The following is a 27912-nucleotide window of genomic DNA, read 5'->3' as shown; positions in this document are numbered from 1 at the left end:
ATCATGAAATTTTTAACGGTTCGAGAAAAAGTTTCTCTGCCTATAAAACGTTGAATGGTAGTTTTATCAAATATTTTGTAAATGTTTCTCAGGTACAACCTGTATGTACAACAACAACAACTGTATGTACAACCAGGTACAACCTGTATACCTGGTCAGCAAAAGTTCCCTTTTGTACACAATTTCAACGTCTGGCGACGTTAAAACGATGTAATTGCCTTTACATTACATTCAAAAGTTTTGTTGACATCAAAACTTCTTTGACTGTTTTGAGTTACAGCATCGTTTTGTGAAAAGGGTTGATTTTGATGTAAAATATATTTGAAATATCATATAAAATCAACAAATAGCTTATTTCAAAATGAATGACATGACGAATGACATAAACATGACGCAAAGAAGGTGGATGACGTAGGATACATGTCAATGTTATGTGAGCAAACATTTTAATTTAATAGTTCAAACATTTTTTGTTAAATTGCATTTTAATTTATTTTTCTTTGTGGGAATGCAAAAGAAACGATACTGTGGAATAAAATACAAAATTCTCTAAATAAACATAGGGCGTTGTTGGATTTACAGAAGGCATTGTTGGATTTTCAAAAAATCGCCGAATAGGGAACTTGCAGAAACAGACTATTCCGTGAATGATCACCCAATTTAAAAATTAGTTTTAACAATCTTGCTTTCTGTTGCTTAACATTAAGATTAAGGTGTTTTTATAACCTACCTGATAATAATAATAATCAGCCATAATTTCCAAATAGATGCATGAACTGTTATTTTTGTTAGTTTTGTTATTTGACATCGATTGAATCATCTCCGGCGTTTTTGCATTGACTTGTTAAACTGAGAATTGGAATTTTCTAATAGTTGAGGATTCGAATATATTCTAAGTTTGCATACAAACGACGATGCAGGGTACATGTCAATTTTATGTGAGCAAACATTTTAATTTATCACCGTAGTTCAAAAATAAATTTAATTCGCTTTTTATTTTTTGCTAAATTTCAACTCAATTTATTTTTCTTTGCTGGAATGCAAAAGAAACAATATTGTGGAATAAAATACAAAATTCTCTAAATAAACAGAAGGCGTCATTGGATTTTTAAAAAATCTCCGAAAAAGGCTGTCTCCGAATCAGGACTTCTCCAATTGGATTTTCCGAAAAGGATTCTCCGAAACGGGCCATTCCGTTTGTGAAAGCATCCAATCAATGAGTGGATTCAATGAAAGTAAGTTTCTCGTTAACAACTTGCACAACACTTAACCAAAAAACCATCTCAATGTGAAATGTTGTGACAAAATAAAGTGATCAAATAACTAAATGCCAGTTACAGTTACATATATTGCTTATTGCTTGCATCATAGTTGATCAGTTGAACTGCTATTGTGTAATGTGAAAGCTGGTGTCCATAGCAAATTCACGCAATACATACCACATTAGCAACAGCATTAGCTTGCGGCCTGGCATCAAATATAAGTAGCTTGTGTGCATGAGGGTTTGCCTCCAATATTAGATGGACATATCGTTCATCCTCTCTACTCCGTTTCGAACTGATTCCACTCAGGGGTTGTGCACACCGTGTGATGGTGGCCTAAAATAAAAGTGGTTTTGAGAAATGCATCACAGAAATAAGATAGGCCCATGACCTACTAAAACACGGCCAAATATGTTGCTATTTGAGGAAATTTCTAAGAGTCTGAATTGTTACAATCATAGCCATGACACCTGTCATTTTCCCATTTCCAGAAGTAAGAAAAATCAGCAATATTTGCACCCAGATATAGTTTTGGCTTGTTCAACCGGAGATTAGGTATGTACGTTGAGCACAGTTTACACAATAATAATGTAATAAAATATGTAACACTTTTCAAACAGATAGTTGCTTAATATTATCACCCTCTAGAATTAGCTAATTTTAGAAAAAAAACGACGCCGTTGAATGCACATACAACATACAGTAGAATTATATTATCACCCTCTAGAATTAGCTAATTTTAGAAAAAAAAACGACGCCGTTGAATGCAAATACAACATACAGTAGAATTTAGTTGCAATAAATTCTACTGTATGTTGTATTTGCATTCAACGGCGTCGTTTTTTTTCTAAAATTAGCTAATTCTAGAGGGTGATAATATAATTCTACTGTATGTTGTATTTGCATTCAACGGCGTCGTTTTTTTTCTAAAATTAGCTAATTCTAGAGGGTGATAATATTTCCATAATTCTGAACATGATTTCTTGAAGTTGCTGATTTTCAGCCTAAACGATTATAATGTATTACTTGTGAACCCACATTGTCAGTTTGCCGCGATTGTGGTGCATTATTTTGAGCACCACTTCGTTTGACTATAATTATGTAACGTTAACTGAACAACCTGGAAAATACATAATGAAAACTCTTGCATGCTTGAAGTTATTTCATTTTGTATGTCTGTTGCAAAACAAACTGAACTATCTATTAAATCTTTGTCTGAATATTGTTGGCAATTTTCTTTTCACACATTCCCGATTAATAGCTTGAACAGTTTTACGTTCTATGAAATCAAATCACAAACTCGATCTAAACTTGCTCCGGTAGGTTTGACTTCTGTACTTGGTCAAGCGCCAAACAATTGATCCATCGTTTCCCTTTGTTCTTGCAGTGTTGTTTGTTTTGTATTCCACCCACTTGGCTCCGCTGAATGAAGAGTGGTCCTTTGCATGTGTTGCTCAAACGCACACCACAAGAGTTGAGCCATTGTTGTATAATTTAGCTATTTTTTCATTCACAATCGGTCGCTTAACTGAATGAGCAATCAAGGTACACCTTTTTCACCATTTTATTAAACAATTTTTTGCAATTGTAAATTTATTTGTCAAGTGAAGCATGATAATGTGTATGGCCACAATTGCAATTTAAGTTTGCTAGACTTTTGGACTACACAGTCTTCGAAATTAGCATCGGCTTTCAGCAATTGCTGAGGTGATTGCCGACGCAGATGCATGAATGGCGCATTAGCGTCGGCAATAAGGATGCCGAAGCCACACGAGCGCTTGTAAAGACCACAAGATTACAAAACAATCTAATTTTCTTAAGACTACACCAGACTAGGATGTTGATTCAATCTTACTATTGCATGATGTTTTATTTGGGTTACTTCCTACTTCGCTGACGCTTAGACACGTGCCCAGCTGGGAGAATTGAATCTTTTATAGAAATATCACCTATTTGCATTGATTTAACGCCAGTAGACGTCAAATTATTGTAAGCATCTATTCCTTATTGCACCTCGTTTTCCGTTATCTCGTCCAGCTGATAAAGCATCTGATGATACCGATTCTGACTAGTTCTTTATCAAACAGACTTTGTGTTGCTCGCAGTGTACCAATTGTGCCAAAATTATGTTAGCTTATACGTAAATCGAGGCAATCTTCTCGCAGGGAGCTATTAATTTGTTACCGGTACCTGGTTGAGCAATTAACATTATTTTATAATAATTCAACGTCGCTAGATGTCGAATTAATGTAAAACAAATGTAAGTTTCTTATTAGGCATTGTTGTTACGCTACATAACCCGCCGGGAAAAGTAAATCGATTTATGCTGACTCAAACGTTGAATCAACTCAAAATTAACTTTCCTATCCCTCCTATGAGTTATTTAACGTGAAATACTGTAACAGCGTGCATATCGCGTTGCTCGCTTTATCTCTACTTTTGGTATTATTACATCACAACAAATCGATTTTTCTGATTTGGTGTGATATTATTTACTTTACAGCAATACAATACCTGGCTTTCTGGGTGAATCCATGAAAGAACAGGGATTCTTCCTCGACTTCGAAACTGACTGACCTGTCTCAAATCATCATCACTGGCTGGTGAGGGGACAACAAGCTATAAAAAACATTTCCTTAGATGTTGCTTAAAAGATCACACAAAATTTTGTTTACAACAAGTATGAAACTTCATAAACAAATAGTTTCCATCATAAAAATCTGCACACAACTTTGCTGAAATACAATAAACAGTATTGGTTTTAATAACAATCAAATATATACAGAACGCTACTATGTAAACCAGTGGTTCTCAAACTTTTTTGAGCACGACTCAAATCTGTGTTTTATGAACACCTCACGATCCAAACCTCAAACCAAAAAATGTATTTTTTTCTGATATGCACGAAATACAAAAAGACACAGACAACCACTTGTAATACACAGTAGCCTACTATAAACCAATGATCTATTACCAACAAATGATTGATTTATTTTAGTGTTATTGAAGAAACTGAAGATTTTCCATCACAATATCTTCAATACACGGCTCTATTTTAGTGAACTCAAATGTGCAGATCGTCACCAGGATCGGGGCGATTGCAAGCCTTGGTTTTAGTAGCCTAACCGTCAGTGCCAAAAATCCTTGCTCCCACAGATACGTGGTTGCAAACGAGAGCAAAAAACTCATTGCTTTGTCATCAATTATTGACTTTTCCTTTTTAACCAAAGTCCAGAATACTCCAAATGACTCTGTGGAAAAAAGTTGTGGATGGAACTGATCGTGATACAGTTCGATAAGTTCTTCCTGTAGTCCTGCAATATCCTCTGATAAGTCGTCAACCTTTGCCTTAACCAGCGGTTCTCAACTGGTGGGCCATGGCTCACTAGTGAGCCATGGAAAGATTTTGAGGTGGGCCACAAACCTATTTACAAATTTGCCAGAGTTAGTGAAAAATTTAGTTTCATTTGTGTTACTATAGTTAATTTTACAGTTGTGTATTTTGTTTAGTTGTTTTGATTACAGCAACAATGAATGGTGCTGCTGTAATTTGCTGCAGAATGGTAATTTCCATTCTAATTATTGAAATAATAACTTTGGTGCCGTGATGTAATCAATGCCGTCTGTTGCATAATATACGGATGTTGATTTTAAGCAACTACAACAGTGTGGTTCTTATAGGGAGCCACTTGGCTCCATAAGGAGAAATTTTTAACTTAAACGGAGGAATAATTGTGTTGAAAGGAATTGGAAAGAAATGTAAATCAAATGGAAATTTATCTAAATAATCTATTGAAATGGTTAATTTATTTATGACTGAGCACATAGTTTTACTTAGGTCAACGTTGAGTTTTTACAACACTTTAGGATGTAATAGACCACTTTGTGATTACAATCAAGTTATAGCCTAACTGAAAGTGGTAGCTTACTGAAACTTCTGCAGATCTGTTTTTAGTATTTTTTTGTGAATTATTGTGGGGAGGAAATGACAATACTTGAGGCTTTCAAAGGAGGAATACGGCATAAATGTTGAGAACCACTGTAACTACAAGTTGGTCAATACTGTTCAAGAGCGGGCATCTCCTTGATCCACGGTTCAATAATAATCTGTTTAGAAATATTTTCTGCTGCTTTTTTGTTTTTAAACCTATTTTGCATTTTTTTTCTTGTATAAACAATTAATGAGACATAAGAATTTTTGTGCAACAAAAATGGGCCATAGAGAAAAAAGGTTGAGAACCACTGGCCTAAACGGATTTCTGACCCACAACTGAGATGCCAGATTTATAACCGGGATGTAGCAATCGAACTCCGTGATAAGGTTTTCTAAATGCTCCAATAAGAGTTTCATGACATCAAATTGCTAATTGCAATTTGATTCCATTCCTCCAGATACTCGTTGATGGATGGAAACGTTGCTGTTCGTCCACGCTCTATCTCAGTCTTTCTTAAACTGGGGGGCGCACCGCCCTTGGGGGGCGTGTGAGGCTCACAAGGGGGGCACAAGAAATTGAAAAACTCTGCATGAATTACGACTAAACATGTCTTCACAACTACGCTGGACAGTCGATTGTTGAAGATGAAACTTTGTGTTACAGTGGCACAGTGTTTGTAGAGCGTGTTGTTGTCACATCTCGCATTCTTTGTGATGTTTTAGACGTTGCTAAATATTTCTGCGACGCCTTAACTCTCGTAACATAACGGGTTTCTGACACAGCAGCCTCGAGTTCAAATTTCAATAATAATGGTAACGATTGATTGACAAGTGACAGCGGCTAAAAGTGCAGCAGTATCCCCAACTCGACATTCTACAACGGTAGGCTAGCATGAGTAAACTTTTTTTTAAATTTTAGCATTGATTTAATTAGGTTTATTGTTAATTAATCAATTCTATTGACATAAAATGAGTGGAAAAAAGAGAAAGTATGACGAAGATTATCTGATTTTGACTTTATAGATGCCATAGTAAATGACCGAGTTGTACCACAATGCGTCATATCTTTTCAAAATCTGAGCAACGACACTTTGAGACCAACTCGTTAGCACTTAGCAGCATCAGCTTAAAAAAAACACCTTGACCATCAAAATAAACTTTCAGCTTTTTTTCCAATGCAAGAACGACTATTTTAAAAAATAAAGATTGCAAGTAGCGAGTGCTTTCGCTAATCGTCGTCGGCGGAAGTTGTAGAAGCGTCTTTCGGAATTGCTCACATGATAGCTTGAGAGAAGAAACCCCACAGACAATTCATAAGACGATTCTCGGAGCTAAAATGAAACTCTACTAAAAAGGACGACTTTGAAGCAATGCCACTAACTGAGTTCTGGGTGAAATATGTACAAACATTTACAAGAGTGTGGGTGCTGTGGCTATACGCAGTCGCACACTTCTTCCATTTTCATCCACTTACTTGTGCGGAAATGTTTTTTGTACTCCCGTAACCATAAAGACAAAATCTAGACACAAGCTTGACTGTGAAGCCGATCTGAGATGTGCATTATCTGCTACTAATCATCGAATTAAACAATTGGTAACCAAAAAACAGTTACATCCTTTGCATTAATGCAACTTACCTGGAAACGAATTGCTGTTCTGCGTAATGTTTTTTGATTTTGAAACAAGGTGGGGCGCGAATTTTGTTAAAATTGTAAAAGGGAGGCGTGTCTCAAAAAGTTTAAGAACCACTGCTTTGTTTCTTCTTCCAGAGTTGCAGCTTTTCTTAAGGGATAGTAAAGAAAAAACCTGACTTCGCGATTTCCACGTTCTTTGTGTTTAACATGCTACCATAAAACGATTTTCAATAAAATTTTGCCCCATTGCGGTCTGATCAGCATTCCGCGCCCGCTTTCGTCAGAGCTTTCAAAACTAGAATGGGCGTGAACAGCGAAGCGTGCGACTGTACAGTCTACGTCACTATAGGCGAGCAATTAGTCGATCGCGCAATAGTTGTTACTGCGGGCGATTTAACTGTACCTAGGCTATGTATGTATGTACATAAAAACAGCAGATTTCAACATCAAAACATCAGACAGTTTGCTCAAAACATCAGATCTGATGTTAGTGTTAACGTGGCTTTTGTTATTGCTGTCGATAGTGACGTATTCTCGAGCAGTGTTTGCACTTTTTGGAATGGCCTCTTCTTCCTCCTGTGAATGTGGTGCCGAGGAACAGACCGCAGACCACATCATCAATGACTGCTCCATCTTCAAGCCACCTAATGGAGTGGAAGGTCTGCGTATCATGGATGATGAAACCAAAGACTGGCTACTCTTTAGTAGCCTTCCAGTGTAGTCCGGGAACATTGTGAATCTGGGGTGGTGAAAAGATAGACCCTCGGCCCCAGAGGCTCACACGACGACGACAACTTTTTGGTCATTTTGAAAAATAAAAATAAATGAAACATGGAACTTTGGGCCTTGCCAGTGCCATTATAAACTTTTTTTTTTCGGTAATTCTTTTTGAAATGTATTCTTGAATGTTCAGTTTACGCATTTTAATGCTTCCTAACTCCCGTTTGAAAATTTCATTTACTATGCCTTTAAAGGCAGACAGCTTCTCAGAGAGAGTGATAATATTTTGATTTCTGCCTTCGATTGATGTGTTGAAATCGTTCACTGCGGTGAAGATGTCATTTAAGTAACATACTTTTAACATCCACTCCTTGTAAAGCTGTGGAAAGTCGACCTTCTGATTATATTAAAAATCGGACTCCACCATTAGTACCAACAACAGACGGAAAACAGCAACTGAATGATATCAAATCCGTAGTATTCATCACAAAAGCAGCCGTAGACCTACACCATAGCAATATCAATGAAGGAACGTAACCAAAACGTTACTTATATCAGCCACGTGTCAATACCATCCTAGTAGTTGTATCACCATCACAACAGTATCATCGCAATATGAATACCATCTCAGCATCGTTGCCATCACATCACCAATATAATCATATGATTGAAATAATCAGTTCAGTTATATCAAAACTGACGGACTAATATCAAAATCGACTGCTTAATATCAAAATCGACTGACTAATATCAAAACCGACTGAATAATATCAAAATCGACTGACTAATATCAAAATCGACTGAATAATATCAAAACCGACTGAATAATATCAAAATCGACTGAATAATATCAAAATCGACTGAATAATATCAAAATCGACTGAATAATATCAAAATCGACTGAATAATATCAAAACCGACTGAATAATATCAAAATCGACTGAATAATATCAAAATAGACTGAATAATATCAAAATAGACTGAATAATATCAAAATCGACTGAATAATATCAAAATCGACTGAATAATATCAAAACCGACTGAATAATACCAAAACCGACTGAATAATATCAAAATCGACTGAATAATATCAAAATCGACTGAATAATATCAAAATCGACTGAATAATATCAAAACCGACTGAATAATACCAAAACCAACTGAATAATATCAAAATTGACTGAATAATATCAAAATCGACTGACTAATATCAAAATCGACTGAATAATATCAAAATCGACTGAATAATATCAAAATCGACTGAATAATATCAAAATCGACTGCCTAATATCAAAATCAAATTAGAAGATATAAAACATCACATCCACCACTTCCATTTATCTGGGTGATCGGATAAATGGAAGTGGTGGATGTGAAGCAGCGGTGACAACAAGGGCAAGATTGGGCTGGGCAAAGTTCAGGGAATGTGGGGAAATGTTGTATGGCAGAAAATTCTCACTAAGGATGAAAGGGAAAGTATATCGGAGCTGTGTGCGGCCTGCAATGCTATATGGTAGCGAGAGATGGATATTGAGAGAGAGTGAACTGGCAATCCTGAGAAGAACGGAAAGGTCAATGGTGAGAGCAATGTGTGGGGTGAAAACGAGAAGGGAAAAAAGGACTGAAGAATTGTTGGATATGCTAGAGATGAGAGAGACCATAGACCAACTGGCAAGGGCAAATGGAGTAAGATGGTATGGACATGTGATAAGGAGGGAGGAAGGAAGTTTTCTTAGAAAGGCACTAGATCTAAAGGTGGATGGGAAGAGGAAACGCGGTCGTCCAAGAAGAACGTGGAAACAACAGGTGAAGGATGAATTTAAAAAAGTCGGACTGAAGGAGGAAGATGCAAGGGACAGGGTGAAATGGAGAAAAGGGATTAAAACAATTGCTGCGCGGAAACAATCGGCCACCCCCACTAGTGGGGAACAAACCGACGATGGATTATGATGATGATGAAAACAAAGGTAGGCTATATTTAACCTCTTGTGATTCGCAGGGTTTTGTCGTCATAGGCCCTAGTAATTAAGCGATTAGTTTTCCTCAATTATTGCCATTGTTACATTCATGCAACGTTAAACAACGTTGATTCGTCGTTAAACGAGCAAAAATGTCCAGCCGCGCCGTTTGTCTCCAGCCTGCCACTGGTCGTCGTCGTCGTCGGCTCCAGCTCGTGTCCGAGCATTGGTTTTGTCTTCAAATTGAATTTGGTTTTGGATGGTGATGTCGTATGTGGCTTTGGAGGCCCAGTCTATGATGGAAAAGACGTGGGCAAAAGTCACATTGTATGGAGGGTGGGGGACGTGGTAGTTTTTGCTTTTCTTTTCTAGTGTTTCGTTTTTCTTGGTCTTTTTGTATCCTGTGTTTTTCAAAAATTTCCGTGCCTTCCCTAATTCTTTTTCTCCAAAGTGATCTGTCGCTAGCAAGTAGTTCCCATGAATCCAGATCAATGTTTGCATGGTTGAGGGAGACTTTCAGCTGATCTTTGTATCTCATTTTTGGTCTTCCGGGGGGTCTCTTTCCTGTCTCTAGTTCACCATAAAACATTATTCGTGGAAGCCTCGTTGGGTCCATTCGTATGACATGTCCTGTCCAGCGAAGGCGGTGTTTCAATATGGTGGCTTCTAAACTGGGCAACCTAGCGCGATCAAGGATTGCATCGTTGGCAGGCCCGGATTTAGAGGGGGGCAGAGGGGGCAGGTGCCCCGTGCCCCCCGATTTTTGAAGGGCCCCCTAAGTGGAAAAAATGTGAGTTTGTGTTATTTTTTCTTCCTTTTAGCCTTTGGAGTTTCTGCAACATGCTGTGCAGTGCTGGATTGATGCTACTGTAGATGCTACCCCGATCTAAAAGTGCCCCGGGCCCCCATCAGCTAAATCCGGCCCTGATCGTTGGTAAGATAATCTTCCCAACGAGTACCTAGCATTTGCCTCAGTTTCCTCTGCTGGAAATTCTCAAGACGTTTGATGTCACGGCGGTATAATGTCCAGGTTTCACAAGCATAGAGAAGGGTAGATAGAACGACTGCCCGGAAGACCATCATTTTTGTGCGGATAGATATAGCATGGTTGTTGAAAACACGATGGTTAAGTCTTCCATAGGCACAGTGAGCTGCTTTTATACGTTGTTCAATATCCTTTGCACATGTTGGTGCTGTTGAAAGTATGCTACCAAGGTAAGAGAAGTAGTCTACTTCACCTAAAGGTGTTTCGTTGATATTGATCTCTGGGGAGGTGTGATCACTGGTCAGGTGGCGTTTGGTTGAATATCCTAGTGTTATCAGTGCTAACTTCCATTCCAAAATGCTCATAAGAATTGTTGTCGATGGTGGCTATCGTTTGGAGATCATCAGGAGTAAAAGCAGGAGTGGCATTGTCATCGGCTAACTGTCGATTTTGATATTAGGCAGTCAGTTTTGATATTAATCAATCGATTTTGATATTTAGGCAGTCGATTTTGATTTTATTCAGTCGATTTTGATATTAGGCAATCGGTTTTGATATTAGTCAGTCGATTTTGATATTAGGCAGTCGGTTTTGATATTAAGCATTCGATTTTGATATTATTCAGTCGATTTTGATATTAGTCAGTCGATTTTGATATTAGGCAGTCGATTTTGATAATAGGCAGTCGATTTTGATATTATTCTGTCGATTTTGATATTATTCAGTCGATTTTGATATTATTCAGTCGATTTTGATATTAAGCAGTCGATTTTGATATTAGTCAGTCGATTTTGATATTAAGCATTCGATTTTGATATTATTCAGTCGATTTTGATATTAGTCAGTCGATTTTGATGTTAGGCAGTCGATTTTGATAATAGGCAGTCGATTTTGATATTATTCTGTCGATTTTGATATTATTCAGTCGATTTTGATATTATTCAGTCGATTTTGATATTAAGCAGTCGATTTTGATATTAGTCAGTCGATTTTGATAGTAAGCATTCGATTTTGATATTATTCAGTCGATTTTGATATTAGTCAGTCGATTTTGATATTAGGCAGTTGATTTTGATAATAGGCAGTCGATTTTGATATTATTCTGTCAATTTTGATATTATTCAGTCGATTTTGATATTATTCAGTCGATTTTGATATTAAGCAGTCGATTTTGATATTAGTCAGTCGGTTTTGATATTATTCAGTCGATTTTGATATTATTCAGTCGATTTTGATATTAGGCAGTCGATTTTGATATTAGGCAGTTAATGATGTAATTGAATTAGATAAGGTCTTGTGCAGTTAATGTGTAGTTTCTGTTGCTGTGGTAATAAGTTGTATGTTCTTAAAGTATTTGATGATATATGTCATTGTGCGATGTAGATGCGTTGTTGGTACTATTGCGGGTGATGATCTTATGATACTGATTTTGTTCTTAAGCCGTTGTTGAGTTCCTTCCAGTGGCGATATTGCTACGATTGTGTGATCGTTCCAACAATGAAGTAAATCAAGGCAAATGATATAGATGCGACACTTATCTATTTCTCTTGTTGATTTTCTGGCGCGTTCCCTAAAAATCCTGCAAAATATTATAGTCATGGCCGATAGGCCTACACTGAATTATCTCTGTTCGTAAACGTAAAAGAATTAACTGCATTCCTACTCCTAGCTATTTGCATTAGGAATGTACCAACATAGCGGCATTGCCGATATTAAACTATTTTGGAGTTTCAACAAAAATTTGATTAATGCCATCATCCACACTAAAGCGCCGATCACATTAAGGTAAACATTGTGTTTTTTTTACAGGTAATATTTCGCTTCGTTAAAACAAAACTTTGTATTGCTAGTAATTAATCCTTTTTACATTTCAACGTCTGCGAAGTGCGATCCTTTCAAGCTAGGAACATCCCTGGCTAGGAATCCTATAAATATGTTTTGATTTCACATGTCACTACTTTTTTTGAGGCGCAATTCTCTAGAGTTACAGTTTTGAGAGATTTTTTGCCGAATTAAAACACATTTTTCAGAAAATAATGCGCAAGAATAACTATCAAATACAATTTTGGTAAAGAGGTGATTTTTCTGTACCATAGACTAATAAAACCTAACACGCAGCATTTAACAAAATTTAATAATATAAAAATAAACTAAAAATTACAAACGTTTTCGGCCATACTCAATACTCATGTTAGCCCTTTTCAAGTATCCAACTCTTTTTGAGTAATCCTCTAGCAGCTAAACGTTGAGGCCTCACCATTTACCAAAGCCAAGTGCAACATCTTACACAAAAACATAACATGACAGTAATGCTCCTGCGAGAAACCCACACCACCGAAGTATCGAAGTCAAAGATCAGTGGATATCCCCTGGCAGCTTGAACCAATAGCAACATTCATGGAATAGCCAGTAGCCACAAGTGAGGAACTCCGCTAAGTAGACACCGATTACTTCATTTAACCCTGAATGGACATTGGACAGCCACTGAAATCGAAGGCATAGCTGTGATCAACGTGTATGAATCACCAAATACACGTCTGCAAGCTAACTCCATTCCCGCCTTTGCTCCACCATGCATGTATGTTGGAGACTCCAATTCCCACAGCACAACCTGGGGCTACCACCATTCTAATGCAGACGGTATAGCGCTTGAATAATAGTCAAGCTGACCGAGGATATTGAGGAAAGTTTCGAGAAGAGCAACAAAGCAGGAGTAATCTTGGTGGATCTCACTGGTGCCTATGACACTGTGTGGCACCAAGGGCTAACCTTATAGCTCCTCCGCATGATCCCAGACAAAAAGGTATGGTAGTGCAATTTCTCGGAAACATTCTGGAAAATTGGACCATTTTGCTAGATGAAGATGCTTTTTGAAGACGAGTGAGTGTTGCAGTGCAACCGGCTTAGCCGCTTAAGAAACGGTGTTCCACAAGGATCATGCTTATCACTTTTACTATTTAATATCTACAGTACATCAGTGACATGCCGGAGACTATGTCTATGCTGATGATCTGGCACTACTCCATTCTGACAAGTACAAGCATGTTGTAGAGGAAGCACTTACAAATGACATGGCCCAAATCGCAGACTACCTGAAGCTGTGGATGCGGAAACTGAGCCTGGCAAAGACCACTGTCACACCTTTACAACATGGAATCTACATGCCAATTGCCAATTGTCAGTCTCTTTCAATGGAAACCCACTCCCACACAACAACACCATGCTGAAGCCCTCCGCCTCCATGCTAAGCTATAAGCGTGCAACAACTTGCTGAGATGCCTTGCTGGAACATCCTGGGGTGCTAGTATATCCACACTCCGTACCATAGGCGCCGAGTTTTCAAAATAGCTGGGCGAGCGAACACATACTGTCACGTCATAAAGGTTATTTTGTGCGTTTTTCAAAAGGGGGATTTTGCTAGGTTGTTGGGCTAGCCTAGTTTTACATTTAAGTCTATGTCTCCTCTAACACGATTTGGAAACAAGTAATAAATATAATTGGTACGCAACAACGTCTGGTCCTGGTAATTCAGTTCCTCATATTTTTTGTGATTGGTATGTGAGGGTTGCGGGACGAAAACTGCAATACTGTACTAGTTCTATAATTAGATTACTATTGTTGATACAACACGATAACACACACACAATACATCGGTGGGTTCATATGATAAGACGCTCCTAGCGGGCACACAGATAAGATACAAGATGCTTTAATGCAACGCAGAAGCGATTTTACAGCAATTCAGCTCCTGAGAAGCTATCTAGCGATAAACTGCGCTATTGAACCGAGCTTACATTGAATTTGCAATTAGAACAGTTATATAACGAAGGAGCTGAATTGCAACTAGTGACAACCAACGGTTTCATCCGGCCAAACCAACACGTGTGCACAGTTTAATATCAGTGACGTAGGGTAACAGACGCAACTGTGATGATGGAGACGACAAAATAGAGCATTTTGGCAGCAGAGTTAATTGATAACGTGGTTTGAGAAAAAATTACTCCTTTGAAGAACAATGCTACAATTTTTACACCGATTTAACATCTGGCGATGTTAAAACGATGTAAAAGGAGTGTAAATTGCGGTCAGACTTTTGCCACGAATGAAGTTACCCGCAGGTTTGCGCAATTTACTTGATTTATAGCACTGGGCTACGAGTGGCAGAGTGGAGACAAACGGCGCGGATGGACACTTTTGCTCGTTTAACGACGAATCTACGTTGTTTAACGTTGCATGAATGTAACAATGGCAATAATTGACGAAAACTAATCGCTTAATTAGTTGGTCTAGTAGGGCCTATCATATGGTGACAAAACCCTGCGAATAAGGTATGTAGGCTAGTATCAGAAGGTGGCAGATGGTCACAGAAATTTTGGGACTTAAAATTGCATTCATTTTTTTTTTAAATTCCTGAAATGTCCGGCAGGCAAGGAACACCTCCGAATATGCTTCCCCCACTTGGTGAGGGTCTGCTACTATTCGGTGAGTCCGATTCGGTGAGTCCAATTCGGTGAGTTCCTAACGTCTAACCCCTAACCTTAACCCCTAATCCTAAAACGGCAATGGTAATTAGGCTATGGTACCCTATAATTTAAAAAAAAAATTGAAAAATCCCCCGTTAAGGGATCGGACTCACCGAATCGGACTCACCAAATCGAACACACCGAATCGGACTCACCGGAACGGGCCATTCCGACTTGGTGACGCAGCGTACACACTTGCAAAATTGACACTGCCATAAACACCACCATAAGAATAATCACTGGTTGCCTGCTTCCAACTCCCACTGACTTTCTGCCGGTACTATCAGGCATCACTCCAGGTAGACTTCGTAGGGAAAACCACGCATGCAGTCTGGTCCTACAAGCTATATCAAGGAATGACCAGTTGACCACCTCCTCAACCAAATTGTTCTAAACTCGCACTCCCAAAAGCCTCAGCGCTTAAAATTTCGACGCAACTTAAATTTTCAACAGCAACATGTTCCAATGGGGCCTCGCCGACTCAATATCTTGTGCATGTGGCTCAGATTCGTAAACTGCACACCACATTATCTACCATTGTCCTGCATATCAACCCCAGGACAGATATGTGGATCTCACAACGATCGATGAACACAATCCATTGGCCGCTGCACCTGGATGGAACAACGTGATCTGTGACGGCCTCAAACGCAAGAAGAAGTAACCAACTACCATAACTGATGTTCTACAAAAATTGAAATTGTTTAGAACTATTATATATGTACGATTTAGATTTGTTTAGAATTGTACACGTAAATGCTTCACTGAATTCTATACAAAAATCAAGAGGCTTTGCTCATAACATCCTGCAACCATCACCTCAATAGGCACTGGGTAGTTGTTTGCCACAGGAGCCTCTTATCTACTAAATGTCTTCACATAATTTTGCGTCATGTGATTTTGCCTCTCCTCTGCCTTGCCGTTTCATTCTTATACGTTTCTTTTTTCGATTTCTGTGTATGTAGATCAGTTTTGTAACTTCAATTTAAGTAGAACATCAGTCAGTTGGTTATTTGAAAAGGCCTAACATGAGTATGACGAAAAACGATTGTACTTTTTAGTTTATTTTTATGTTATTAAATTATGTTAAATACCGTGTGATTGTTAGGTTTCATTTCACTATCAAGTAGCAGTTCAGAACTTAAAAATGTCGCAACACAGTATGGTGAGAAGTGCTATGAAACAATTGGTGGATTGGCATTGAGACAATAGTATAGCTGATACAAACCCATTTTTATTTACTCCATCATAGATTGTCATCCACAACCCAGATACCGGTACTACAGCTACCGCAAAATGACTTCGGACCTTTTTACCAAAATTTACGCCAGGTTTGTAGCTGTGCGTTTTACATCAGATCATACCACTAACAATAAGCATTGTGACTAACAATGCGAAGATTGTGAAAAATGTGAAGAAGGTTATAATAATGCAATGTGACAAATTATTAAGAAAGGTCGATAGTTTTTATTAAAAAATTTCATTGTATACAAAATGCTTGTTTTTCTTGAAAATTTAGAAAGGTCCGAAGTCATTTTGCGGTAGCTGTACATAACTTGCATAGTGTAGGCCAGGGTTGTCCAAAGCCTGGCCCGCGGGCCGCATGCGGCCCACGACCTCCTTCAATGCGGCCCGCCGCCTCTTCTAGAAAACTTTTAAAAATTACCGTATATCCTCGCATATAAGCCGACCCTAGAAAAACAACCTTAAAATGGTAAATTTATAAAAATCCGCATATAAGTTTTATGTTTAATTTGTAATGAAATGATATCTGTTATGAAAGAGTACAATGTACAACGACACTACAGCACTCTTCATGTCACTGGCTATGATAAATACACTGGTGAGGCGCGGCGAGCCCTACTCAATGATCTCAAATCAAACCTGCGTAAGCGTCAAGAAAACATGTTTCAATTAGTGAAGCCTTCGTCTTCTACAACCATTGCTTCTTATGATGTATCACTTTTGATGGCTAAATCCAAAAAACTTCAATGTATTCAATGCTCCGCTGACTATAACTATATCAGAAGCCGATGACGATTTGCAGCTTGAATTGTGTGACTTGCAAAGTGACCAGTTTTTATTAAGCAAAGCTACACTGCCAATCACTCAATTTTGGCCTCTTCTTTCTGAAGAGCATTATCCTAATTTACGCCGTTTTGGATTGCACTTGCTGTCAATGTTTGGCAGTACCTACCTTTGTGAAGCAGCATTTTCCGCAATGAAGTTGATTAAATCCAAAGAGAGGAATCTACTTAAACAAACATCTCTCGAAGCCTGCCTTCGTTTAGCCTTAACCTCAGTTGACATTGACACAAAGGAGCTGGCTTCCAAAATGCAGGCACACCCATCTCACTGAATTTTAAGTAAACTGTACCGTTTTACGTACTTCCTTAAATATTTTTTACGAATAAATTTATGGTTTATTCTTATTCATACTTGTCAGTTATTTATAAGGTTTCCTGGTCTACTGACGTTGCTTAAAATTTCCAAAACTCTCTTATTCGTAGTATTCACATCTTAGCTTCTTTAATCTATTCCCCAATATGTTTTTATGATAAATATAAAGATTCATTTACACATGTACGTGTTTTACTTTACATCTGGTACGGTGAGACAGTGTATAAGAGGAAAAATGTCAACTGCGGCCCGCGATCTAATTTCCTTGCCGAATGCGTCCCGCGTCCCATAAAGTTTGGACAACCCTGGTGTAGGCTATTACTTATAACATTATCCTACTCTAAACAAAGCAAGTAAGAGCAAAAAAAGTTTAATTGTCAAACCAATTTGATGAAAAATCTACAGGATGCAGTGGCGAAATAATCAAGTTTCCACAGCAACAAGACAAAAATGAAACATTTTAAGAAAACTCGTTATTACGAGCCACATAGTTTTTTGCATAGTTACCAGCTGTGGATAAGAGTCACAAAGTTCGTATTTGTTGTTTGCTTTAGTGAACCTCCATCCTTCAACAGGCAAGCCCTGTCTGTGGTATTCTGCCTTGGCACTATATACAGACCATCCACCCAGCTCTTCTGGAAACTCTTCTTTGTACAGATAAGCAAAAAATGGCTGCAATGTAAGTACGGTAGACTATTCAACGAGCTCATTCAACGGAGTTAAGGGGACACCTCTAATGAAATCCCAATATTTGCTGATGGCTGAGAAGCTTGCCTCAGATAAACTAACTATTGTGGGAACCCCCACATACCATATATTTCTGAAAAGGGCATGAAAAAACACATCTGAATATGCAAGTCTCATGCAATAAAAGTTTAATTTGATGCAATGAGCTTCCTTCAAACACAGACAATATTTCAATAATTATTTTTTGACATGCTAATAGAAAACACTGTTTCTAACTACCAGCACCATATAGCAACAAGAAATGTTATGAAATGCTAGATCTACCTTATATGCAAATAGATATGAGAGCTTTTTTCTCTAAAATGTCACTTTCCTAACAAAAAAAAAAAATTTTTTTGAAAGTTACTTGTGTACGAAAATATTTATACACATTTTTTTCAATAAAATGGTCAAGAAATAAAATTTTTAAAAAAGCTCTCATAGGTTGATGCAATACCATTGTACCAGCATGCATTCCAATTTTTAGCCAATTCGGACAAGAAATAAACAAATGAGTTTGTTTAAATAAACATTTACTGCAAAAAAATGTCATTTTGAGTAAAACGCGTTTAAAGTTATGGTTTGCAAATACAAGGCAAATCGTGCATTTTCAGCTAGGCTATTGTTACTGTCACTACTGGCTTTGAAATGCTAGGATACAGGAAATTTGTAACTGCTGAAGCATGACCAAAACAACAGCTACAAATACCACAAATATATAAAACCAGAAAGGGCTTTTCTGTTGCTACTATTAGTATATTTTCAGCATATCATATCATCGTTCTGGCATATTTTAGACTTTTGGGTCACGTGGTAGCTCCACTAGTTCTAAAATTTAACAGGAAATGAATTGGAATTGTGAAGAAACTGCCATATATTCAGAATCCTGATGAAATTCTCTATCTTTTCCGTCCAAAATACAATTTTCTTCAAAATTTTTTTTTTTTCATTAGAGGTGTCCCCTTAATGTGAAAGCAGGGATGAACCTTCTAGGGGTTTTAAATCGTTAGTGAGATGAAGGATTATGGTTCTACAATCAAACAAAGCACAAAGTCGTTGTAATGCTTACTCTAGGGTCATTCCATGCCAAATGAGCAAATGGGTTACACCACATGTCATAGATTTTATCGAAATTTGGCATACTTGTAGACGCCAAAGAAATATTAAGAATGCAAAAAAAATTTTTGGAAAATTTTAAATAATAGTAGAGTTATGGTCATTAGAAAAATCACCATTTTTGCCTGTTCCGCTTCAGTGATTTTGTCCAATTTCTTATTATCTTTCTAATTTCTTAACCTGTGATCAAACAAAATGGCTGAAAATTGTTAAACATACATTTAAAGACCCAAGGAATCCAAAAATGTAAATTAAAACGTTGACAGAGAACTTCTTGATATGATTATAAAGGTTTCAATTTGCTACATGCATTTTTTGGAGGCCAAACTTTGGGGGCCTATAAAAAAAATGGGTATAAAAATTAAGAACTGAAATTCACATATTTTATACTTATACCAATACTCTTTCATTTCAAATAAAAAATATGAATTATGTTTGATAACTATTATGATAAAAGCTAAACTTTCTGACTTGCAAATTTTGTACTTTTTTACACTCATTGTTCAAGATTTTTGTCTATGACATCACAATTTACATTATTGCTTGTTGATGACATCACAATTTACATATTGTTTGTCATGACAATTGTTATGTAGCTCATGAATGAATTAAATGCTAGTAATGCATTTAGGTTTAGTGTTCAATTTTAGGTTGTCCTATTAGCACTACATTAGTTTTACTTCTACAATAACACAATTATTCATCACAGCAATGCGGCATTGCAAAAAAATGGAGAAATTGTGCCATAAAATTCACTTTGCTAGAAGCAGTGGGTTTGTAGGCATTGGTGGACTTGCAGAAACAAATGAACATGTTTATTATGAACATTAACATTTCTCTGCTTCAAGCAGATAGATGGGCTTTGAACACTTGAACAGTGGGAAAAGTATATTTCCTGGTTGCAAGATCTGTCGAGTATGTTAGGAATAATACATTACTAATAGGACAACCTAAAATTGAAATCACAATTAAAAGAGTACGGTAATTAACTCTACAAGTTACCACTAATATTACTATGGTGCATGGCCTACAACACTAAACCTAAGTGCATTATATACCAGTATTCAATTCATTGATGAGCTACATAACAATTGTCATGACAAACAATATGTAAATTGTGATGTCATCAACAAACAATAAAGTAAATTGTGATGTCATAAACAAAAATCTTGTACAATGAGTGTAAAAAAGTACAAAATTTGCAAGTCAGAAAATTTAGCTTTTATCATAGTAGTTATCAAAATTAATTCAATTTTTTTATTTGACATGAAAGAGTATTGGTATAAGTATAAAATATGTGAATTTCAGTTCTTAATTTTTATACCCATTTTTTTTATAGGCCCCCAAACTTTGGCCTCCGAAAAATGCATGTATCAAATTGAAACCTTTATAATCATATCAAGCATTTCTCTGACGACTTTTCAATCTATATTTTTGGATTCTTTGGGTCTTAAAATGTATGTCTAGCAATTTTCAGCCATATTGTATGATTGTAGGTTAAGAAATTACAAATATGACAAGAAATTGGACAAAATCACTGAAGCAGAACAGGCAAAAATGGTGATTTTTCTAACGACCATAACTCCACCAATGTTTAAAATTTTTCAAAAATTTTTTTTGCATTCTTAATATTTCTTTGACATCTACAAGTATGCCAAATTTCAATAAAATCTATGACATGTGGTGTAATTTTTCAAAAAAATTTGCTCATTTGGCATGGAATGACCCTCTATGCTTGGGATTTTTGAATGGTTGATTTAAAACACCGGATCCAATTCAGTTTCATACAAACAATAATATTAACTATGAACAATAATATTAACAATAAACAATAATATTCCATGTCTTAAACTGAATTCACCCCATGAAAGATAATGCAGGCCTCGAAATTCTTGCAGCATGTGATTTCTGTGGGAAGTACCATCTAGATCGGTCATATTTGTCCGCCGAAAAATAACACAGGAATTAGCGATACAAGTTGTGATTGCATAGCATGAACAATTGGACAAAAAAAATTTTCAAATTTTCCAGTGAAATCAATTTTTTGTCGGGAAATACGCTAAAAACTCATAATCTACGGTAGAAACCTCTTCACCGAGTAAAAGTCATTACAGCCATTTTTTGGTGGTGCAGAAAGTTATCAAACCGATAACAGTGAAACAACAACAATGCTACGTGGTCACCCTCACACACAGTTGAGAAGAATCTTCTAACTCTGTCAAAAATGGTTTGTTGAGCTTGCTTTGAAGTGTAACACATTGTGATCTATCCTTTTACCACCCCAGATTCACGATGTTCCAGGACCATGGTAGAAGGCGGTACACGATAACTGGGGGAGACCAACTGTGCGACGGTCAACAGCCAAAGTGGGCGACGGTAGCGAAAGTATAGCCGTTCGGAACGGTGGTGACATACCGCATTTATCCGTGTATAAGTCGCACCCCAAAATTTGGCTCAAATATTGGTACAAAATTTTTTTTAGCAAATTTTATTGAAAAACAACAATCAATACTTTTCAAACAAAATAATAAAAATGCCGCATCAATTCGCAAAACAATTGCTTTGAAATAAAAAAAATACCGTACTTTCATGTCGCCACATGTTTGCTTGCCGAGACGTGCCTTTTTCTCATTGCAATCAAGCGTGCCGCACATGCAAGATGTTTGCGTTAAAATTAGTGAGCATGTTAATGCGATGCTCGCAATCCTCGCACGCAAAATACAAACGCTTAATAGCAGCGCTAACGCGCAATCTGTAGCATTTGTTTGTCAGAAGTTCAGAACCTTGTGTATAAGTCGCACCCTCGTGTATAAGTTGCACCCCAACCTGTTTGGGCAAGATTTGGTGCAAAATTTTGCAACTTATACACGGATAAATACGGTATATATATAATTTATCTAGTTTCTGTTTGGCGTCACGGTTTATTGTGAAGATTAATAGAAACCTCTTAATCGTTATCGAAACTTGTCAGTCGCAATACCGATGCTGATGATGCATTCTTTTGAAACATTTTTCGGTATAAGGGACAGGCAGCAGAATCATCCAGCAACCACTGCGAAGTTCTGATTCCGTGTGATTTCAAGTCTTAAAATGTAATGACTAGGGCCAGTAAAAGTCATTAAAGTCATATTTTTTTTGGTGGTGCAGAAAGTTGTCAAACCAATAATAGTGAAACAACGACATTGCTACGGGGTCAATTTAAGAAGTTATAAATCATATCTTCTGTTTTAGATCATAAAATATGAATTTTTATTTTTACTTTAAAATACAAAGATTGAACCCTAGTAACAATCGTAAATGCAGTTCATACAGCTCCTGTAGACATTGAAATTTGATAATTTGTGGAAGGGAGGCACAATGAGAATTCTCACTCTGAGTTTCATGAAGCATTGGACGGAACATTTTCATTATTTTTTGTAGCCTAGTAATAGTGCTTGCTGTTTGATGTTAATTTGCATTGTGACATCATCTTGACAAATTCACATTCGCCGAGTTGGTCTCGCCCAGATGTCTTGTACCGCCTTCCACCATGGTCCTGGAACATCGTGAATCTGGGGTGGTAAAAGAATAGATGACAATGTGTTACACTTCAAAGTAAGCTCAGCAAACCATTTTTGATGGAGTTGGAGGAAGCCTGTGAGGAAGATTCTTCTCAACTGTATGTGAGGGTGCTCAAAATTGAAACGTCAAAGTCATCTGAAATTGAGCTATTTCAAAGGTTTCGAGATAAAGGTTTTCAAGCCACATCACTTGCATCAGCTTCACTGCGCACAAAAGACCCAAAAGAAGTGTGGAATTTTGCCATTGCACAATCAAAAAAGCTTGAAGCGTTACTGTTAATAGATATCATCTGGGAAGCTCAGGATAACCCAAGAGTAAATTACAAGGGACTGTTGAAAGTTTTTGAAGTGTGACGCTGTCCACAAAGCAAGATGGATGGGCAAGTAACTTTACTGCTACAGAGTGATTATGCAGCGCAAGTCCATCACATGAGGAATCGCTTCAAATCCCCAACTATAAATCATTACAAGATTTATAGACTTTGTATATATGTGACGTATTGACCAGCTATACGGCGCTTTGACTCTTCAAGCGCAAGTCGTTGGTCTGATGAAAGCCTTTCAGAGTGACTTCACTAATTTTTTAAAAAGCCTTCTAGAACCGTAGTTATAGTTTTGAAATTGCGAAGAATTATTATCAAGATAAAGTGATTAAGCATGACGATCGACGGCTAAAACTGGTGTGTCCGCCGTAAGACTTGATTTGTCCGCCGAGCTAGCTGCTCAGACCGGACACGTTTGTCCGCCGTCAACAAAAATGAATTTCGAGGCCTGTAGGCTACTTTGAATTATATGCTAGTCACTTTGAACTTTAGCTCTTAATACGCATAGATACTAAACTGAGCAAACTGCACTTCGTTATTGACACTCCCAAGAAAAAACAAAGCGGAAGAAATCAAGAAAAACGTGTTTCAATCATTGTTACACTGCTTCAACGACACCATGCTGGCATTTATCAGCTACCGTACTTCTGTTTCTTTTGTTATCGTAGGAGCAGCGCTCTTGTTGCAACAAGTAGATCTTTTAATTGATATCGATCCGCAATGGAGGTCAAACTAATGCAAATTTGAACTTAGAAACATTTGCTTTAGGATTTTTTTAAAAATAATTTGCGGGGGGGCAGCCACCCCAAGCTAAATTCACGGGGGGGGCACCGCTCCCCCGGAGTCGGCGCTTATGGTTGCATTTTTATATGACAAATTTACAATTTTTTTTAGTGTGTATCTTAATTTAATGTATTAGGTATTGCTTGGTTCACTTATATAAAATCTAGCTGTATTCTAAGTAGAAGTGTTTTCGTGTTCAAAATGCGTGGCAATTTTTGTTGCTTTTTTGCAACGTTTGTCATCACAGATGCGCTGAACGATGCGTTTTCGCAATGTTTGTCATACTGTGAGCTTTCGATATGCGACCGCTCTGCATTTTATGTTTTCTTTACAAATTATAATCTGACCCAACTCAATCCATCTGCTATCTGTCTTTGAATGTTTTATAACATATTACTAGGGTTGGGCAAACAACATGACTTTTTTTACAAGGAGTGTTTTTTATGGCCATTTTTCACGCTGATCACGAATCCGTTGAAATTTTTAACTTAGGATGATGTCTTAGGTTGGTAAAATGCAAAAATTCAAAATGGCCGGCAAATTCATGCATTTTTCAGATAAAGTTTGATAATTACGTCTTACTAGGTCATGTAATATGTCATTTTTTTATGTTTTTAGGGTCACTGATATCGAATATGAGGTCAAAACAGTGATACATAATAGCTTTATATCAGTTATAGCTAAAACTGTGTATTTTTTATTGAAAAATACTTACTTTTTAATTTCAGAACCATTTTTGAGTTGATTAAACAACTACAGTATATCCTTTGTTTTTGATGTTGTACGTTTTTCGTGTCATTACAGATAATCAACAGTGATGTCTGAAACTAGTTATATACTTAATACACGAAGTGACTTTGTGAAAAAAACGTTGTATGGGATAGTTTACCATGAGGAACCTGAAATAAAGACGTTGAGTAAATTACCCGATGGAAGATACATCCTCGGTCGCATGTTAAATGTATGCAAAACAAAGAAAGGACAAAAACAACTAACACTAGTAGATAGCAGCAAAATAGTTGCAACTGAACTTTGCAAAGATTGGCTGGAAAAGAACGTATACCCAGAGCATGAAAGCGTGGTATCCAAAAAGATCAAAAATAATTATGAACTTCTCAGAAATTTGTGCAAACAAGATAACAATAGAAGGTACAAGAAAACGGATGCGTGGATTAGTAAAGTAATGAGTTTTAATGAGAGAATGACTAAAAATGCATACGATGTTCGAACAAAAAACAGCAATTATCAAGCGAAATTAGAGAAGCAGTTTGGAGTAAAAATGACTCCAGAAGATGAAGAATTCTACCGTGATGACTGCTTTGGAAGTTATAAAGCTATTTGTCTATCTACTGTTTCAAGTTCCTGGAGAAAACAAAAGCACCGACAAGATACACACCAATTATCAGCTGAGAAGAAAAGAGGAGAAATGAAATCTTCTACAATGCGAAAAATGGAGGGTAGGAAGTTGCAGTATGAGGAATCATTGTCTCTGGCTGATGGCGATAATCAATCAATCATGATCAGCGATAAGCAGAAACAAGATGTGGAATTTTCAATGGATAATCTGAACTTTCGTACGTCTTCATCTTCTTCCATCACTACCCGTAGTAAGAAATCGTCCAGTTTACTTGATACTCTGGACAGTGTCAAAGACTTCTACAGTGATCGTTTCCCAAAAGTCAAAGTCAGAGAAAGTCGCAATAAACTCAACGAAAAAATAGTGCGATGTACAATGCAATGTTTCTTGGATTATAAAGTGAGTGCTGCAGATTTAGCCGGTATAATAGTACAAACTGCTAACTTGATATTTGATCAAAACTGGGATTTGAGCACTGAAGAAAATGAAGAAGATGATGATGAATCGGATTCTGAAAGCCAAGAACTAATCTCTTCGCTTCCAAGCGGAAGCTCCGAAGCCGAGACACTTGCACAAAAACGACGAAAATGTACCAAAGATTTGACCTTCGTTTTCCCAAGTAGGAGAACTCTCAACAGGTATTTGGAGGATGCCTCACATATGAATTTGGAGATGGTCGCTAATATACTTCTAGAGAAAGAAGACAGTGTTGTAACTGTCGGCCTCGATGACACTACTAAAGCGGCCGGCCATCGGTTGTATGATGTAAAGGCCGACCACATTACAATATCGGGACCCAGTGGTGACAGACGTACCATGACTAATAATAATAATAATAATGTTAGTTTTTTATATAGCGCTGTATCCATCGCAGAATGCGTTGCTCCTCAGCGCTTTACAAAGCAGACAGTGTCAATGCAGCCGTATAGAGGCGCAACTGAGTACATTATTACCCGAATCCACTCCATTACTCAGTGCCAAGCAGAAATTAGATTCAGTACCATTTTTTAAAAAACTACTGGTTACACAGAGCATCTAAGTCACGCAGGAGCAGATGGCGCCGCAGCATACGAGTACAAGCTTAAATGCTTGGCAGCATTGTCAAATTTAACCGTTCATGAAATCAAGGGTGCCATCGATTTTTGGATGTCCGACAGGGCAGGTGACTGTACCACGCTCTTGCAACATCTAGGAATTGAAGCGGAGAAGATGATAAAATGGTGTGCCCATGTAATTTTGGGAATTGACCATGCTTGCGATAAGGTTTTTCGTAATATAGAGCAAAAGATTGGTGTTCAAAAGTTGCTACACGTATCTGTTGGTGAGAAAGTATTCACATCTCCCAGCACCAGCGTCCATACTTTGGCACAGATAGCAATCGCCAAATTGTTGTCGCCTAGCCACGCTGCACATTCAATATCACTTTATATTGATAAACGTGAAGATGACACGGGTGGTGAGAGAACTTGGGAAGGTGTCAGGTCGTTTTTCGATAAGAAAATACCAGAAATTAGAGCCAAGCAAGAGGAGTGCATGAACGCGGAGAGGGGTCAAGTCCGATTGTATGGTGCTGTACTGAATGAAGTTCTAGATGCAATGGACAGACAGTTGTCCGAGATGAACTTTTTTGCAGGTCAAAGTAGTGACGACGTCAAATTGAAACATGCACCATTGACAAATTTAGGATGCGAATTCGAATTCGCCAAACTTGATAACCGTATAACTTTCAGTGGTGGATCGACGACAGTAAGAACTCATTCAAGGAAGAATGTAGTTTTAACGGATAAATTTCTCATGGATTCGTCGTTTACAGATCTCAATGAAGATGAGAAGTGGAAGAAGTGGAAATGGGCAAGGCGCTCAGAAGAAGTTACCCAGGCGAAAAAGCTTGAACAAGACTTTATTGTTAAGTTAAAAACAAGTCAACAACTTGCGCTTCTAAAGAAGCAAGAAGCGAAGAAGAAGAAAATAGCCAAAGTGCTACTGGTACTTGAGGAGTGTAAGAAGCATGGAGGTCCGGCGACTCCAAATACACTTGACTCTCTTGATAGACTTAATGAATCACAACTGCTCAAGGAAATTGGTTACCTTAGATCGACAGTGGCGCCCGATATACGCCAAAAGCGTAGAGTTAAATGTGCAGACGGTATAAAAACATTCACGTTTGAGAAGTTCAGTATAGACGAACTGAAAACATCCATCAGAAATGCTATCAAGCCAGAAGACAATGTTTCTGTTGCTGTCGATATGCTGCTGAAATAAGTTCTTTGAAATTCAAAGGACTCTTGTACAAACAAAGTTGTTGAGATGCTGGTACGCAGATGTTGAAGTGAAAATTAAAGTAGCTTATGGAAATGTATATCTTAATTTTGAAATTATGGTTCTGCTCACATTTCAGTGCAGATTTTATCGCAATATGTATCTGCAGCGGTCCAGTTGACCTGTACAAGTTTAAAAACATGATTATCGATATCAGTGACCCTCATAGGCGTCGATTTTTTCTTGGAAGAGAGGAATTCTGGGTGGGCAAGAGTTTTCAAACAGATTTCATTGAATGTGTGTTTGCAAATTCGCAATGGTTCAGTCTTCGAAATGAGCATATTTTTACTTCGGCAAAAACGTTGCCGAGGC

The 27912-nt window shown here is 37.4% G+C and overlaps 1 protein-coding gene across 1 annotated transcript in view; it reads right to left on the bottom strand.

Moving 5' to 3' along the window:
- The window catches only part of LOC145772608 (phosphatidylinositol-3,5-bisphosphate 3-phosphatase MTMR2-like), a 133793-nt gene that overhangs the window by 73743 nt on the left and 32138 nt on the right, over positions 1 to 27912 (bottom strand). Inside the window, exons 3-5 of the mRNA XM_082584468.1 lie at positions 17924 to 18088; positions 3777 to 3881; positions 1440 to 1598 (exon numbers count right to left, since the gene is read on the bottom strand). Coding sequence (XP_082440594.1) covers positions 1440 to 1598; positions 3777 to 3881; positions 17924 to 18088 — 429 coding nt within the window. The remainder of the gene's footprint in view (positions 1 to 1439; positions 1599 to 3776; positions 3882 to 17923; positions 18089 to 27912) is intronic.

Source organism: Aplidium turbinatum, chromosome 6 (assembly GCF_918807975.1).
Source record: "Aplidium turbinatum chromosome 6, kaAplTurb1.1, whole genome shotgun sequence".
In the NCBI taxonomy this organism is placed as follows: domain Eukaryota; kingdom Metazoa; phylum Chordata; class Ascidiacea; order Aplousobranchia; family Polyclinidae; genus Aplidium; species Aplidium turbinatum.
This window is presented reverse-complemented; position numbering and strand designations above follow the sequence as displayed.